The sequence below is a fragment of the Anser cygnoides genome, chromosome 13 (genome assembly GCF_040182565.1).
Source record: "Anser cygnoides isolate HZ-2024a breed goose chromosome 13, Taihu_goose_T2T_genome, whole genome shotgun sequence".
NCBI lineage: Eukaryota > Metazoa > Chordata > Aves > Anseriformes > Anatidae > Anser > Anser cygnoides.
Window position 1 is genome coordinate 8,748,106 of NC_089885.1, and position 17,699 is coordinate 8,765,804.

Sequence of the window (17,699 nt, forward strand, 5' to 3'; positions counted from 1 at the left end):
TTTATTTGTCTCTGACAGAAATTAACTGTTAAAACAGATGCGTATGCAGCTGTAAAATATAGGTTCATTAACTCAGTCAAACTGAACACTTATGGTGGGGGCATACACCTGTTTCAAGCCCCTTCTCTTCCATGTTAAGCCTTTCCTGCGCAATCACCGATTTTTCTTGTGTTCACCAGGCCTTCACATATTACAGCTCCCTAGTCCAAGGGATGGCCTACCTGGGATCCCAGAGAAACTAGCAAAGATACAACTTTGATTATTAAACAATAACTGCAGCTCAAACTGGAAACACTAAAACACTGATGCAAAACACCCATTTTTAACCGGCAACAGCGTGCAAACAAGATTGGGCAGAACAAGCGGGGCTGAATGAAAACATTCGGGGGAAATTTGTCAAAATCGAGCTAAGGTAAGCAGGGAGGTGAGAGACCAACAAGTTTTGTTAATTCCTGAGGTGCCGGGATCGCCAGCTCCCTTCTCCCCTGAGCGGCCACCTCAACAGGGAGCCAGGCTCCTCGGGCTCCTTCTCCCCTCAGCGGGCTCGAACCGTTACCCCCACTTCCCCGAGGGGAGCCGGCTGGGAGAAAGCCGCTCTTTTTGTGGAATTCAGGAAAATAATCTTAAAAAAAAGAAAGGAACGCACGCTTAAACATGTGGCGGCCAGGTCAACGCCAGCCAGCCGCCGGGCGGGGCGCAGCGCGGATCCCCCCGCAGCACCGCCCACAGGCGGCAGGGCCGAGCCGAGCAGAGCCGCCCGCTTCCTGCCGCGGCCCCGCCAGGCAGCTTCCCTCCGGCCCCGGGGACAGGTAGGAAGGAGGAGGAGGGCGAGGAGGGCGAGGAGGCCTCGGCGCCTCCATGGCCGTGAGGCGGCGGCGCGGAGGGCCGCGGCCCTGCGGGAGGCCCCCGGCCGAGCCGCGGCGGGTGGAAGCCGTCAGGCCCCGGCAGCGGGGCGGGCAGGGCCGCGGCTCCGCTCCCCGCCGGCCGCCGCCGCCTCCCCTCGTTGCCCCGGGCAGGGCCCCCGGCCCCGCGGGTCCCCCCTGGCGGCTGGCCCCGGAGCTCGGCTGGGGGCGGCCGCGGGTTTCCGAAGGCTGACAGCGGGGCGCTTGTGTTTGCTCGGAACCAACAGGTGCTGATGTCCGGGGAAGGATGAAGCTCGGCTGCCTTTCGTTCCGGCAGCCCTACGCAGGGTTGGTTTTAAACAAAGTCAAAACGATCGAGACTCGCTGGCGGCCCGTGCTCGCCCACTACCAGAACCGCACCGTCGCCGTCCACATAGCCGTCAAGGACTGGGAGGACGAAACGTGGCGAGCTATTCTTCTGAGTAGGCTTGGTATGACGGCAGGGCAAGTGCAAGACTTGTTGGATGAAGGGGAGAAGTTTGGCAGGGGAGTTATTGCAGGTAAGCAACCCTAGGTTATATTTTCGAAGCAAACATTTCATCTGTTAGCGTATTTGCTTCAGTCACATGCCTGCTGTTCATGGCTATGCTCATTGCTTTAACACTTGCTTTGAGGTAGCGCTGACTGAGTTGTGGCCAGGGTCTACCTCAAGTCCCCATTGCTGTAAGCTCAGCTCCCTGAGGGACATTGCAAATTAAATGTGTCCTTTTCCAGTGTGCTGGAAATGGGTGTCCTGAAGTATCTCTGACCTTTAGGATAAGAAGTTTCAGTCAGGCCTCTTTTAGGGCCTTGAGTTCTTAAAATTATCTTTGACCCCTAGAACCTCCTCCTTGGAGTCTGCTACAAAATAGGAAAAGTGAAAGAGAAAAAAATATCTGCCTGCTTAATTGCTTGCTGTTACCTCAGGCTGTGGAAATTGCATCAAGAGAAAAACTGTATGTTTCACACAGCCCAGAATACTGTAGAAGACCCTTATTCTTTCTAAAATAGATTCAGACCTCTACAAAAAACTAGGAAATAAAATAAATTTGTGCCAACTCTTACAGTATGATAGTATGAAAAAGGTTGGATAGTATCTTGTTTAATGATAATAAATGTCAGTTCCACATTTTTTCATTTTTGAGCTTATGAACTCTTACTGAAACAATTTTACTGTACTCATAGTCAAGTGGAGTTATGACATTGTATTGCCTTGCATGTCAGATTATTACATAAATTCTATTTCAGTTCTACAAATGCTCCAATAGTCTTGTTATTTGGGCAGTAAAGAATTTTATTTCTGTAACAAAGTTAGGAGTGATGCTTTTTATATTATATTTCAGCACAATATAATAATGTTGTTGCACTGAATACTTGCAAAGTTTGTATCAGGCGCTCATTTTGCACTTTTCGTTGTAGGTGTCAGTTCTTTTCTCATGCCATCTATCTTGCATTCTTATTTGAATATTTTTAGCTATTCCTGCAAAGTAAATTATGGCTATTACATGTTCCAAAAAACTGTTCCAGTTCTACAGTTCTGAAAATCGTTAGGTGTTAAGTAACGTGTAGATTTGTAGCCTTCATATAAATTGCATGCTAAACTGTGGAGTGGGTATAAGAGCTTCTTTGATCTTTATTTTAAAATTTTTAATCATTAAACAGCATAGAAATTCCCTTTTGTGACTTTCATTGAGGTAAGTAAATTTTATGAGAGTAAAACAGGTTCCAGAGAGGGAGAATTTCCACATGGCTTAATGATTTTAAGATGTTGATAAGAGTAGAGTCCTGATATGAGCAGACAATTTTACTTTAATGAAGCTACTTCAAGCCAAATGTAGCTCAGCAGTTTTTGGTAGCATCTCCGTCTCATTAGATGCAGGCTTCTTTTAACAGAATCATCTATTGCTGTGTTATTACTGCAAGCTTCAACTGTTCTTGAAGCAGCCTAACTTCAGTCATACAGGCTGTCTTCTGCAGTGATCGACACTTGCTTAGTGTGCATGCTTCGTACTGTGTCCTTCTGGTAATGTACACTAGCTGCTTTGTATGTCCTCTGGGAGGTTTACTCGTGGAAAACTTTTTTCTAGGAATTCAATCACCAACTAATTGTTCTCCTTTTATAATACAGGATTAGTTGACATTGGAGAGACATCACTATATCCAGAAAATTTACCTCCTGAAAAGGTTTTGGAGCTGGAAAACAAAGCTGTCCTTAGTAATCTAGAACAGAAATATTTAACTGTTGTTTCAAATCCAAGATGGCTTCTGGAACCAATTCCTGCCAGAGGGTTTAGAGGTGTGTGGCAGGTGAACATCCCTGATGAACTGATCCCCTCAGAATGATAGGAGTTGCCCCACACTGTATTTTTTTCCTGTCTAAATGCAAACTGGTTATTCACAAGTCACCATCCTGAATACCAGTGAATTACTTAGTATTCCTTCCAGTATGAATTGTTTGAAGTAGCAAGAATTGCTATTTTGAAGCAAGATAATCAAGCTCTCATTTTTATGATCATTATTGGAAATTACTGATGTTTTAGTAGATTAAATATACATACAACTGTAAATAAATGAGAATTTTCTAATAGTGGTTGAGGTATTGTGTGTCGATTTAAATTGTGATCAAATACAAGCATAATGTTATATGAGGCATTATGAAGAAATACATGAAAGACTCTTCAAAAAACGGTGCTTGAGAGCAGACTTCTATCATTGTTACTGGATAGGATGTGTGTATATGATTACAGCAGATGGTGTATAATTTTAAACTTAAAGACTAGATTTTCTCATTCATGGGTTAAGTACATGTGCATATGATGGAGGGAGCAGACTGGAATATAGGGCCCTGTGACCTGACAGCCTTTGTAGAAGAAAAATCAGATCTCTCAAATAAGAAAATGCTTTATCAACATGGACCGGTTCCTCTTTTGAACAGTCATTTTCTAAAGTCATCATACAAAAAAACAGTAATGAAGACCAAGTTACTATGTTTATACCAGCTATAAAACCTGCAACTAATGCTTCAGGTGTAAATTACACACACAACACAAGAAGAAAGAGTTTATTAAACTGCCAAACTACTGGGAGAACGGTGTACATGTTGCTCAAAAGGAGCTAGAAGAATGAACCTGGAAAAGCAACAAAAGCAACACTTAACTCCCAAGCCAGTGCAAAGGTTGAAATACTTACATAATAATTCACATAGCTAACTCAGAAGCATCATTTAAAAGCTGCGATACATTCCATTCCACCCCCCAAAAGCTTTCCAGTCTTGCCTTAGAAGCGCAAAACACCTGTGCTTTTGCAGTTAAGGTAATGATTGTGGCTGAAAAAGAAAAGAAGGAAAGAGGTACTATACCAAGACATCTCCAAAGTACTTAGCACAGACATGAAAATCAAGTGTATATTTAGGACCTGAAAGACACTTAGAATAGCATAGGCAATTCATACAGGCTTTTTAAAAAAATACTTTTAGATAATACTTATACTGTACAGGACGAGACTTTTAAACAATATATTACACTGCTAAAATGTTCATATAAATACTATACAGGCAAGTGTGCAACCAAGCCATTAGGAAGGTTCACAAAATCTCTGTGGAAAAACCTCAATTTATCTTCTAGATCTGATTTCTGTGATCCAAGCCACTGATCAAGCAATAGCTATTTTTAAGTAATTGGGACAAGGCATGAGATGAGCTGCATTTGTCTTTTGATTCCCAGTTCCAGTTTAACAGGCTGTTGCCATCTTAATCTGGCATATCGATATTTAATTTAGGAGGTGGAATCACGTATTTCCCCGGACTCTGTGTTATGACCACTCCAGTCTTTTTTCGAAACATTGGTGCAATTTTTGGTGGCTCAGGAACTGGGGTTTCTTCTGCTTCTTCATTATCTTCATGATGAAGATCATAGGAAATATTTCCATATTCTCGCAAGAATGGGAAAATTTCAAGCAGGAACTGGCAGAAGTCCTTGCGAATTCCAAACCACCCTAAAAAAAATAATCATTTCACATGATTACAAAATAGAAAAAGAATGATTTCACATGATTACAAAATAGGTAAGAATTTAATTAAAGAAACCAAGGACTGCTTCATCTGCCTACTTCAGTTCTCTTGATTGTTTCCATATGAACAACTTTAAATTTACATTAGTGCTGCTTCTCAGTGTCACTTATACCTATCATAACAGCATTAAAGGTCAGATATCTACACACGTGTCTGCATGTGCATATGTACGTATTAAGAGCTAAGCTACCAGAGCAAGAATCCACAGCATCTCATGTGTTAAGCAGTGACAGATCACATCGGTATGTAGGCAGAAAGAACACAAAAGGCTTTTCATCTCTCCAGCGATCAATGTCACACAGGAAGACTTTCACGCCAATTTTTATTTGATACACATAGGTTACAGTGCCAGAGAGGCTGTGATGGCATAGGCTGACAGTGATTAGTAAGTGTATGTGTTCAGTATTCCCCAAATATTTTTGTTGTTAGCTAAATATGATGTAATGACATGAGCATCTCATCTTTGGCATTATCTACGGTAGATTAAAACAACAGTATCTCTTCTGTTTGTCATCTATTTTTTCTGCAAAGATTTTGAAAGAGAGCATTTAACTAAGTGACACTTGTAACTCAGCAGATGGCACTCTTCTGTTAACCAATACCAAAAGGTCAGCATTGAAAGGAACAGCCTGCCCACCAAGGCAAATCTTTCAGTGAAAGAAGTAAAGGTACTGCGTATTTGCCAGGGAAGATCCTATACAACCCATCTTTTTGCAGAGATCATACTTGATGGCCATTGATGAATTTCACTTAGCACTCTTTAATGGTGGATCTTCATGCAAGTCTTCTGAGGATCACTTCAGATTTTTTTTATTTATTTATTTATTTTTACGTTTACAATGCTTACTAACCCTACAGAATATAAAATGGATGTCTGGCTTTCCAAATGACTAATTTGGCTACAAATCATCAACAGCATGCTTTTAAAAAAAAAAAAATCACCCAGAACAGTTTTCCATACAAAAAAAAGGGTAAGCTAAGTGTGAAGATACACACTCATGACTGAAGAGAGAAATTCAACATATTTCACAACTGGACCAAAATGAAGTTTATGAAATAAATATCACAGCTGGTTTCTTTCAACTCTGACAAATCCTAGTAAGTTTTATTGTCTTGTCACAAAAGAACACTAACTGCAATTTGGGTAGCAAGAGCTACTCGCCTGCGCTGAGTCAGTACTGTTATATGGCTGAAAGGGCAAATGCTCTTTTCAACAATGGTGATTATTGAGGAAATAAAAAAGTGGTAAATTTACACTTGGCCTCTCATGCAACTGAAGTCATATCTAAGCAGCACAGAGAACTATTTAGCCAGAGAGGACAGAGAAAGCTACTTCAGGCTACTAGTGCCAATTACAATGATAGGTGGTACACTATTTTCAGAACCCAGAATAGAAGGATCTAGTCATGTCCCATGAGAGTGAAACCCACAGGAACAAGGACAAAAAGCTAACTTACAATTTAAACCCCACTGGGATCTCAACTTGCATCCAAACAGAAACATCCATGCTGTTACATTAATAACAAAAAGACCAAGATACACTATAAACACCGCAAACTTCGAAGAACCATCTCAAGGGAGCAGTAACAGATGCATCTAAACTATTTTATGAGACAATACACAGAACAACGCTTCTTAAAAATAGAAGTCTTAGTAAAATGCATTTAAATCTCGAGTTTCACTCTTAGTTTCCATCAATGATAATTTAGTACTTACAGTGATTTCCTCCTTTTTGCCCAAATGTTGTTGCCATTAAAGTTATCAGTGAAAGCCAAAGAGGAACAAATATGGGTATAAAAGAGAAAGAATTGTGCCCGTCTAGTCTGTGTACTAGTAAAATCTAAAGGAGAAAAAAAATATACAACATCAATTTCTAATATCCATTGTAATACACATTTCCAAGCTTCTTTTAAACACACTGATCTTTAACTTCACAAATTTGTTAGGAAAAACAGCCTCCATGTAAATGTGTTTTTATGGTTCCAATGTGAGGCATTTTACACACAAAAATTAAAAAGCACACAAATTCTTGGTTTTCCCTTCATATTTGCATTTAATGTTTTATTCCGAACAAAATGTGGTATCTTCATTTTAACGAGTTCAAAGAGAGCAACATTCACCATTCTCTGAACAAAGAACAAGATATATAAAACTTTAGGCTTTATCCTACCTCAAACGTGAGCAGTGGGACTACAATTGTCATCCAGCTGACAGCCATTGTTATGTGCGTCCTCCGTTGTTCAGCAATCACATCCATGGAGCGCAAGAACAGAACAGACCATACAATGTAATAGAGCACCACGAGACACAGAAAGGACATCAAGATCCACAATGGAACGCAAACAACCTGAAAGAAAAATTAAAGAAGTTAGCTGCTTTTGCACCCCACCCAGTGATGCATTTTTCATTTTTTTTTTGTTTTTGTTTTTTTTTTTAAATAAAGCAAGTCCACATATTAAGCATAAAAAAGAATCAAGTGTAATCGTCTAATTTAATCTCTAGCAGAAAAGCTTTGCAAATCACATGCATTGTTATAAGCCATATCAGCTCTTTGGGGTTCCTCAGTAAGCTCTGTAAACCCCATCAAGCTGAACGTTTAAAATTAAGTCAATATAGTTAAACTTAAAAAGTAAGTTCAAACAGTACTTGAAATTGACTTTAGCAAGCATTTTCTACATTGGACACCTTACTCCAAGTGTTTCTGAATGAGATCGTTTTCCACATTTTTTTTGAAAAATAGTAAGGGCAGTCATAATCTTGACAGATTATCAGATTTATGGCAGTTTATACAAAGCCAGACACAGGAACAGAGCTTTTGTATTCTAAAGCTACTTGGAACAGTAGATCTCAGCATATTTTCACAGTGACCACAGGAGGTCGATTTCGATGCATGGTAGTAACAAAACAAGTTATTTACCACACAATATTTACCAACACTTTCCCTAACTCACCAATCATTTTTGTGGCTGGTTTAGTATTGCAACTGGAAACTTTTCTTTAGGATTCTGCCCTCCCCCTGCCAACAACTGACCAGAAATTAATTAATTACAGTTGATGGCATGTCCCTCTTCCCCTGAAGGAAGGAATGCTGTGCTCTTACTCAGGGAACAGCCTTTCCCATGACTACTGAATGAAGCATCAGACCATCAGTGAAGGACTGTTAAATGAGCAAAAGGGAGATCATGGACTCTGACCATACATTAACTGTTCCCTGTACTAAATATTTGAATGAAATTGAGTATTTAAACAAGTTTAAGAAGAAAACGCATTTTACGTACAAGCCATGGCCATCTGATGATCTCATCTAGTCTGAGTGCAATAAATATGAATTGTAGAATATTGACTGAACATAAGATTTCCAGCTAGAAAAAGAGAAGAAATGTTAGTTAACACTTAGCATTCTAAAGTTATCTCTGAGATAACTAAGGAATATGTTAAAGGACTTTTCTGACCCTATACTTATCACTGCAATATGGAACATCATTTGCATTTATATTAAATATTACTAAGCATCCCTAAACTTGAGGAGCTGTGATCCCAATATGGTAAATGCCAATGCAGGTATCCCCTGAGGGAAGGCCTTCCTGGTATGTAAAACAAAAATAAAAGCTCTACCTACAGCACCTATGAGAGTGAGCAGAGAAATTAGAAAAAACAAACGAATCAGGTTGGAGGAAAAAAAAAAAACACAGCCAAAGTAAGAAAGAAACAGAAAACAACTTCAGCTGTTTTCTTCAGGTGAGAAATACTGCTAGAATTAAAGTACTAAAAAGTCCTTAAATTCAAAATTATCAAGTTTGTCTTTCTTTAAAGACATATTTTAATTGTTGCAGTAATGTATTAAATATATGTAATTTTCATCCTAAACCATGAGCAACACAGTTTTAAGTCAGAGTTTTAGGAAGAATATATATAATACTGAAAGACAACATCCAAATTCAATCATTTACTGTATAATTAAGTGGCGTTTAAAATCCCACTCAAGATACCTAGGTTTTGAGGCATACAGAAAAGCAATAGTTTTCATCAAAATATTAAACAAAAGCTTTTCGTGTGTCCCAATTGCTACTATTAGAACTAACCCTAAATTATACTAAAAAAAAAAAAAATCAAGTTTGTGACAAGTTGGAGAAAGCAAAACAATGAAACACCAGACTCAGCAAGATCTGTTTCAAATGTTTATGGCCCATCCCTATGTGGGTAGGAATTTCAAAAAATAAAACAGAATTATTACCTGAAAGAACTAACTAGTGCTCTTGAGTTTAAGTTAGAAACATTTTCCTATTTTAACTAAACACTCAGGTACTTTGAAAGTAAGGCATCTTTGAAACGTCATATTTCTCAGAGGCAGACGGTATGTACTGCTTTTCACTAACATACAGGTTGCCTACAGTGATCTCGTGGCTAAATCCTTTGAAGTTCTTAACACAGGGAGAGAAAAGGTGCCAGGTACTTGCATACTGCAGAAGTCTTCACTGTTGAAGTACAAGTCACTTTAACAACACTGGAAAACTAGATTTTAAATAGTTTTGTAACACTGGCTTAGTCAAAAGAGTAAATGACCAGAAAACACCTCAGAAAACCCACACTCTAGCATAAGACCAACCAAGCAGAAAAATGCAATGGCAAATAGAAAGAATAAGAATAACAACATCAGAGGATCAATTGTTAAAGATCTTTTTCTAAGAATCATGTTAACATTTGAGCTACGTATGGCAAGCACATGTATGGCTGGAGTGCCTAGGCTCAAAATTTAATGAATTCAATATGTCTTAAATAAATGTTGCTTTATTGACTATAAAAATAGTAACATACAAAAGAAAGCTTTTTCTGGCCCCACCATGATATTGATATATATTATCAAGACTGCCACAACTGTGGGAAGTTCTTCCAAAACCAGAAGGATCTCACTAGAGAGGAAAGGAGCTAGAGGTAGAACACAGAAAATTACTGGTTTACGCTTGCCATCTGCACTCCCAAATGACAAATTAAGCACACTGATTGGGAAGGATAAGAAATTTTCAGCCCTGATTACCTAGGGCTTTGGAAGTTCGATTCTGCATAGGGACAGTGCTTGCTATCAGTGGAAGGTTTTGTTTGCTTGTTTGTTTTTTAGTAAGTTCAGTTTTTGTGTGTCTAGTATTAGTTCATATTGCACAGTTTGTAGTAGGTTTTTTTAACATGCAATAAAAAAACAGGTTTAAAACGCACTGCAATTTTATAGTTGAAAAAAATTAGAAGAGATAAGAAAAAATGATTCCCAATCCTAATTTTTCACTGTAGTAGGTCAGTGCAAACAATTAATTGAACTGATGCAGTCATCCATATCATGCTTTACAGAGGGGCACTCTAACAAAAGACTCCTAGTCTTGCATTGTCCCAGTTTTTATACATAACAAAGCGTTACCTCCAGGGACCTGTCATGTCGGAATCCCCATACACAAGCTGCCACTGACACGGGAGATACGAAGAATAACGGCATGAAGACCAGAAGCCAAAAATGGGTTCCTCTTTCGATCCTGTCACACACCAGAACTTCAAACATCAGCAGCAGCAGGTGGATGCCTACTGCTATTAACATCGCTTTGAACTCCACGCATGTTTCTCCTTCTGCTCTAAAAAGAGGTAAAAGAAACATTCAGTTTACATGCCAACAAGAGAGCACGCCATCCTGCAAACATCCCAAGACACTTCATTTACAAGAATTAATTTTTGGATATTAACCCCTGATTTTTAAACAAATGTGTATGTTCCTCCCAACTAACCACTATTAGAATACGTTGCTGATGAAGCAACAGAACTTGCTCCCCATTTTTCCTTACCAAAAAAAAGATCAGCACTGATGCATTTAAAGGTCTGGAAGTTATTTTATCCTATACTCACAATTGAAATATCACTGTTAAGCAACTTTGACAAAAAATGAAGAGGAATCTACAAAATTTGTTCCCAAAAACATCTTACTTCACAAATGTTCCATGTATACAAGCATGTTAAACTATGTGACTATTTCTTGTAAAACTGAAGTTCACTTCTGAGGAGAATTCTCTATCTTTGCTGTATATTCAAGAATCACTGAGTATCCCTGCATCTGTTCGCTGAGATTATACACATGACAAGGACAGAAAAAAATCCAACATTCTTCAATCTGATCTGTACCTTTCAGGAAGTTGGTTTAGAAAGTAACCAATTAAATATAGCACATTCTGTGAAGATACATATGTCTGTACAAATTATATTAAAGCAAAGAATTCCCGGTGTTCTAACAGGAAAATGCAGAGTCACCCCATGAGAAGTTTTAACTTCCCCAAGACAATATTCTTTAAGACTGTGATAGATTGCTGTAAGTAGGAGGAAGACATCCATATCTGCACAACACTGTTTGCATACATTATTTGAAATGATTATCATAACCCGTATGTTAAAAGCAAACCTTCTGGATGGTAGATCTTATGTTTTTTGAAAACCTATTTAGGAATTTGATTCATATGGAAAACACACACTGTTCCCTTTGTTCTGCAAAATAAATATCCTCAACTTACCGATACTGCGGGTTCCGGGCCCACACTCCTGTTCCCACTGAGGCACCCACAATCACCATTAGCTTCCAGAGCCAGATCGGAGCAAACACAGCCCAGTAACTCCATTGAATTTTGTCATCCAAACGTAGCGACAGCAACACAGAGAAAAGCAGCAGACAGGCATAAATCAGAAATTTGCTAGGAAACAAACAAACAGAAATTAAGGCATGCAACTTAACACAAAGATTTCAGAGAACAAGAAAATCAGTCATAGCTAAAATTTAATCAGAACACTTCCAATCCAAAAATGTGTGTCAAAATTCTCTGCAAAGAATCAAATCAGATCTGAAGAGTCAAATATTTCATCACAAATATCGCATATCATCTCTTTCACTCATAAAACCATTGCTTCAAGGGAACACATCAAAAGCATTCTTGCATGACAAACTTAATGAATGGGCTCCTATAAATAGCTTCCTCCCACAAGGATCCACTCAGGAGCTGGGTTATTAGAGGCTCAGAATCATGCCAGTTGTACACTTTCTGGAAAGCGCGTTCCTTCGTACAAATCAAATGAAATAAGTTAAAAACAGCATGGATAAAGTTACATAAATTATGTAGCTTAATTTTGAATGTCAAAGACTGATTAAAGATGAAAAGTTGTTCCACGTTGTGATATAAACACAGATTGTTTTTATACTCCCTTAAAACAAAATGGGATTAAAATTTTTAACAAAGTTACTGACAAAAAGTCAGATTTCTAACTGAGGATCCTGCTGTAAGTTTAAAACAGTTATGCTGATACATTTTATAAACAAGTCAGCCTAGGAATGAATCAATGTTTGCAGAATACTTGAAAACCGTGGCACAGCGATTGTTTGCACCCCCAGAAGTCAGACAAAATAATTACACAGTACACGATTTCCTCACACTACAGGAAGGGAAAAAGTCATCTACGCTTAGGAGTGCCATTCACCAGAGGATCACAGATTGCTTTAGAAAACACGTAATTAGCTTCAACAACACTTCAGCAAGGTAATTATATATATTTTAAGGCCTGGATAACCTAAAGAACAGTAAGCACTCACTGCAGAGTAAAGCAGCAAGTCAGGAATACTATCTTTACTCCCACAGCATAACTCACCCTGCCTACTTCCACTCTCATCAAATAGTGATAAAACGCCCATTAAATCAGCACTGCCTCTTTTAGATATCAAGCTGCCTTGTTTCTGTTCAGCACAACAATTTCAGGTGTCCTTTAATTACAAAAAGCTGCTTTACTGGGTCAGCACCTCCTGGCATGCCTGATGGAGCGACTTCATGACAGGCTGATACAAACCAACAGTCACTCTTCACAGCAGCAAAGAGACCCTTCAGCTTCCTAGGCTACTCACACGCTTCCAGTGTTCAGTATTTGAGTAATTTGTGCTTTCTCTGGTTCCTCAATAAAAGCAGAAGTGAAGCATCATGTGGCTCAATACCAGGGCTCCCTGAATGTTCCAGTAAACGTCAAAACATTCAAGATTAAGTTACCTGCACTAGTGCAGCATTCAGCTTGTTCATTTATAAATCACAGAGTGGTTTGCTTTGGAAGGGACCTTAAAGCCCATCTGCTTCCAACCCCCTGCCATGGGCTGGGACACCTCCCACCAGACCAAGCTGCCCCCAGCCCCATCCAGCCTGGCCTTGAACACCTCCAGGGATGGGGCATCCACAGCTCCTCTGGGCAGCCCGTTCACTGCCTCACAGTAAAGAATTTCTTCCTACTATCTAATCTAAACCTACTCTCTTTTAGTTTAAACCATCAGTCCTTGTCCTATCACTACACTCCCTGATAAAGGGCTGAATAAAATGAATAAATTCATCATTTAGACTGCATCCAAACAAGCTGCAAACAGAGCTTAGCAATAACAAAACCTAATAAGCTTCTGAAACTTCTTCCCCCTACTTTTCCATTACTTTCAAACACATGTACTTTGAGCGTTTGTTTGAACCCCTCTGCAACAACGCATTTCCTGAAGCATTTGTTATGCTTCCGCTCGTCTAGACAACTGATTGAACGCAGCTTTTTGTGACTGCAATCATGCACGGCCTCTTTCATGAACAAGATTTTCCAGGGCTCTCCACGCTGCATGCCAACCTGCAGACGTTATTCTGAGGACTTTATTCCGCGGTCTTAAAATATCTTGTAACAGCAAAGCCAATCCGAACTGGGTCTCTTGGCTTTCTTAAGAGTTGCGTGCATCCATAGCTACTTGGCAGGACTGTGGAAGCTCAATTTGGGGTGGCTATCGCTTTCGTTTCCAGGGTCAGAAGCCCAGGATTTGGGGTGACTATCGCCTTAGTTTCCAGGGACAGAAGCTGAGGATTTGGGGTGACTATTGCCTTAGTTTGCAGAGCCAGAAGCGCAGGATTTGGGGTGACTATCGCCCTCGTTTCCAGGGACAGGAGCCCAGGATTTGGGGTGACTATCGCCTTGGCTTGCAGATCCCGAAGCGCAGCACACACACACACCGCCGGCAGCCCTGGTGCCCTGCTCCCTGCAGCTCCTCCACACACACACAAAGCCCTCCCCACCCACCAGGTGCCCACGTCTGGGCAGCTCTGCCCCCAGCCCCCACCCCCACACCCCGCAGCCCCTGGAAGGAGGCCGGGCACCGCCCGACCCCAGCGGGGCTCCCACAGCGACGGGCAGGGCCCGGGGCCGCCCGGGGCCGCCCGCGGAGCCGCAGCCGCCCGGGGACCGCCGGGGCCGCCCTCACCTGGGGTTGAAGTCCTGGAAGAGGCCCCGCAGGTTCATGGCGGCCCCGGCGGCCCCGCTCCGGCCGCGCTCTACCAGGCGCGCATGGCGCAGCCGCCGCCGCCCGCCCTGCCCGGGCCTGGCCTCGCCGCCGCTCCGCCGGCCCCCGGCCGCCCGCCCCGCGCATGCGCAACGCCCGCCGGGCCCTCACCGCGCCGTTGCCTCCGCCGGGAAGAGGGCGGGCCTCCAGCGGGCTTCACGGGCGGCGCTGCGCATGCGCGGTGACAGGGCGCGAAGCCGTGCCGGGAGGTGGCTGCGGGCGGGGCTCCGAGGGCTCGGCGCTGCCTCAGCCGGCGCTGGTCCGTGAGCGGGGCTGAACGGGAAAGGCGGCGCTCCAGAGGCTGAGAGCTGCTTCAGGGGGTGTTCTGGAGTCGGTCACGTCAGGCTCCTAAGTGTCCCGGCATCGGGGGCATGGGAACGGAATGGAAGTTGTGGAAGATGAGAGCTGCAGGAGTGACCAAGTGCTCTGAAAAAATGGCACAAGGAACCGAGTGAATCTGTTTGAAAGACACTGAGATCACTTGATTACGCTGCATAAGTGTCTTCATGGAGAGAAAATACTAGGTACCAAAACACTTCAGCCAAGCTAGGAAAGGCAAAACGAGAATCAATGCTGAGGGCTTAGGCTAAAGTTCTGGTTAACAGCTTTTTCTTTTTCTTTTTCTTTTTTTTTTTTTTCCTTAAGTGAAACTAATTAGCTGTTTGAACAAACAACTGAGAAACAGATTTTCCATTTTTAAATGAAGGTCGTGCACCTGTCCAGAATATACATGCTAATCAAAGTCAAGTCAATGGGCTTGACAGTAACAAAGGTTATGAAATTATAACGCAGGTCAGGACAGTTTATATGACGAGTCTATGCCATGACAGGTCATCTCGTGATTCTTCTGAACTTAAAATTCCTGTAGCTCCTCGCTAATCAAGATTGCGTTGCAAGGCAAACGCTAACAAAAGAAAAAGCAATCATATCTTGACCTCTTGAGCTCCAACTAGAAATATAAAAAAAAAAAATAGTAAATTGTCTAAGTCTTCATCCAATGCTAAACGGGTTGCTAATTTATACCAGCTAAGCAGCTAGGCTTATGTGCAGCTTGATGATTTATTAAAAGCTGTAGCTAGTTGTAGCCTTTGACAGCATTCATCAGCTAATATGGATCAACTCAAAAATGCGATTAATCTAGAAATATTCACAGCAAATTGCAGGCATGGTTTTAACTCTGTTGGCAACAGCACAAATACCTGACAGACTTCCACACCAGGAGCTTTCTGCGTATTTTCAACTCCAATAAGGCAAGGGTATGTCACAGCATACGAGAAAGCAAGGACAGGTTGGCACAAGTAATGGTAGTGGGGAGGGTGTGAGAGAAGCCTGGCAAGCAATCAGGGTGAGTGAGAAGCGTGAAAATATAATGGAAGGAAAGTGAAGGCAAGGCCAGGCCGAAGGTTAAAAAGTCTCCAGAGGGTGATGAGATAAAAAGGGTCCATATGATAGGACCTGTGGCAGGACAGCACACAAACGTGTAAGAAACCAGAGTTACCAGGCTTAAAGAATTGAAAATTAGAACTTTGTTTTTCATTCTGCTTTTGAAAAAGTTGAGCCTTACTAGTTTGGAACAGAGAAGGGTTATGCATAATGTATTTATTCAAGATAAAATACATCTTCTGCAACACATAAAGCAGCTCCTAGACAAGGCAGTACCGGTGGGCATTATCCTCAGCCAGATGCAATTATAAAACAAAGTCAAAATAATATTAACAAGGAATTATCTTAACTTGAAAACTGTTAATGATTTAGAAGCTTAATAAAGCAGCATGCCTATTCGAAGAATATTCATGTAGGAGTAAATCAAGAAAGATTTCTTCAGCAGTTACAATGTTTGGCTGACTGCCCAGGCAGCACAATTGTTCCTACAGGGGACAAAGAGCTAGAAAATAAATCGCAAGCTATAGAGAGACAAAGCTTAAAAGCAAAAAAAATGGATAGAAAGAAAAAAGCTCTTTGCTGTCAGACCCAACCTGCAGGTGCCACAGCTGAGAAAATCTCCACTTTATCTGCCTCTTCCCTGAAGAAATATATATCAAATTTAACCCCCTACAGGATGGTGGACTTTTCCCCAAAGGAAAGGTTAAGATCTGGCTGCTTAGCAGCTGCTGTCAGATCTGACAAACGCTCCGGGTGACATTGCTTGCAGGGAGAACAGAGGTGTTTCACAGGCAGAACAACAAAGCTAGGCTATGAAGAACAGAGAAGATGCTGTAAGGAAGGACTGTGACTGTGCAGGGATTCAGTGGGGGCCCTGGAGGTTTCTCTGGGGTGAGTGTCCACGCATCACAGACATATCAGTAGGTGCATCAGTGCCTCCCTGCTGCGCCCCAGCTTCCCACCCTCCCCTGGGGACATGCAGCCCATCCTGTCCCTGCTGGCCAAAGACATTTTCCTTGCACCCGTCCTTTTCACCACCCTGCTCATCCTTTATGTGATCTGGTACATTGCAGGGATGGGGACAGTGGCTGTGTCTGAGTGCAGGCGAGCTGCCCTGGGAGGCTGGAGCCAGCACCAAGCCTTGGGCTCACAGGTGCCGTGGAGCCCAGATAAAGCACATCTGTGTGCATGTCTGTGTATGTAGCTAGTAACTCTGAGTGGCATTTCTACTCAGAGCCCTTTTTTTTGTTTGTTTGTTTTGGTTTGTCTTCTCCCTGACTAGTAAGTTTCTTTAAGTAGCTTTTAGCTTTTCACATGATCTTTTATTTTGTACATTCCATTTGTACCTAGCAAGTTTTGTAAAGAACATTAACTGCCATTTGCAGGGTTGCTGTGAAATTCCAGACCAAAGAGACAGTGCAGAGCAGTTTGAGACCTGGATGGTGAAGGATGTGTTTTACTGGGCCCAACCAAAACTAACAAAAACCAGAACGACATGGTGTGCACAGTGGGCTCTGATATCAGTCACCTCCATTGGACGGTTCACCTTCAGGTAAATCCAATAGCATAGAAGTAAAAATTATTTGCCTGATCTGAGCAATTAGTCTACATGTTCCTTCACAATGCCATCCAAACGTGTATAATGCTGTGAGAAAACAGCTAATAGTTCACAGCACCTAATAGAGCTGTTAATGAGAAAACGACAGCAATACATTCTCCCCTGATAAAATAAACAGTCCGTCTTGCAGTCTGAACTTGATTGCTTTGAGATTTACAATGATTTGTTTGCCTTTCTTCCTGGCTCATAGGAGATAGGAGAGACATTATTAATTGTAATATCATAATCCCACCCCCACCCCACCTTAAATCATCTGTTGAAGCTGTGACTTTCAAATAACCCAAAACTTACTATATCATTAGCCAGAATTAAATTCCTGTTAAATTTGTGGTTAAGTTCAGGTGAGATACTCTTGTAGCTTAAAATAATGATTAATCTAACTGTAACTTG

General features: G+C 41.5%; 3 protein-coding genes across 4 annotated transcripts in view; 1 reads left to right on the forward strand and 2 right to left on the reverse strand.

Annotated features, from left to right (window-relative positions):
• Window positions 1-785, reverse strand: part of MAMLD1 (mastermind like domain containing 1) — a 256,950-nt gene extending 256,165 nt beyond the window's left edge. The window contains exon 1 of the mRNA XM_067004997.1: window positions 647-785. The gene's annotated coding sequence lies outside the window, so the exon portion shown is untranslated. The remainder of the gene's footprint in view (window positions 1-646) is intronic.
• On the forward strand, window positions 675-3,471 carry LOC106037726 (protein EOLA1-like). Its single transcript, XM_048080230.2, has 3 exons — window positions 675-809; window positions 1,130-1,402; window positions 3,010-3,471. Exons 2-3 carry the CDS (start codon window positions 1,150-1,152, stop codon window positions 3,222-3,224), a joined length of 468 nt encoding a protein of 155 aa, XP_047936187.1. The 5' UTR covers window positions 675-809; window positions 1,130-1,149; the 3' UTR covers window positions 3,225-3,471.
• Window positions 3,472-3,928: 457 nt separating this feature from the next.
• Window positions 3,929-14,501, reverse strand: TMEM185A (transmembrane protein 185A). 2 transcript variants are annotated; one of them, XM_048080206.2, is made up of 7 exons: window positions 14,420-14,501; window positions 11,490-11,666; window positions 10,358-10,565; window positions 8,229-8,312; window positions 7,121-7,297; window positions 6,667-6,790; window positions 3,929-4,874 (listed from the first exon to the last, which is right to left on the reverse strand). In XM_048080206.2, exons 1-7 carry the CDS (start codon window positions 14,482-14,484, stop codon window positions 4,630-4,632), a joined length of 1,080 nt encoding a protein of 359 aa, XP_047936163.2. In that variant the 5' UTR covers window positions 14,485-14,501; the 3' UTR covers window positions 3,929-4,629. The 2 variants fall into 2 exon arrangements, with proteins under 2 accessions (XP_047936163.2, XP_047936173.1); XM_048080216.2 differs by lacking the exon at window positions 14,420-14,501 and adding an exon at window positions 14,231-14,389.
• Window positions 14,502-17,699: the final 3,198 nt, after the last annotated feature.

Bases quoted from the DNA above. Each gene is read 5' to 3' on its own strand.
- TMEM185A (XM_048080206.2), bottom strand. From the start codon at position 14,484: ATGCGCAGCGCCGCCCGTGAAGCCCGCTGGAGGCCCGCCCTCTTCCCG. The intron at 6,791-7,120 runs GTAGGATAAAGC...TTTCTCCTTTAG, and splicing joins TCCCACTGCTCACGTTTGAG to ATTTTACTAGTACACAGACT. The intron at 4,875-6,666 runs GTAAGTACTAAA...TATTTTTTTTAG, and splicing joins GCAAAAAGGAGGAAATCACT to GGTGGTTTGGAATTCGCAAG.
- LOC106037726 (XM_048080230.2), top strand. From the start codon at position 1,150: ATGAAGCTCGGCTGCCTTTCGTTCCGGCAGCCCTACGCAGGGTTGGTT. The intron at 1,403-3,009 runs GTAAGCAACCCT...TTTATAATACAG, and splicing joins TGGCAGGGGAGTTATTGCAG to GATTAGTTGACATTGGAGAG.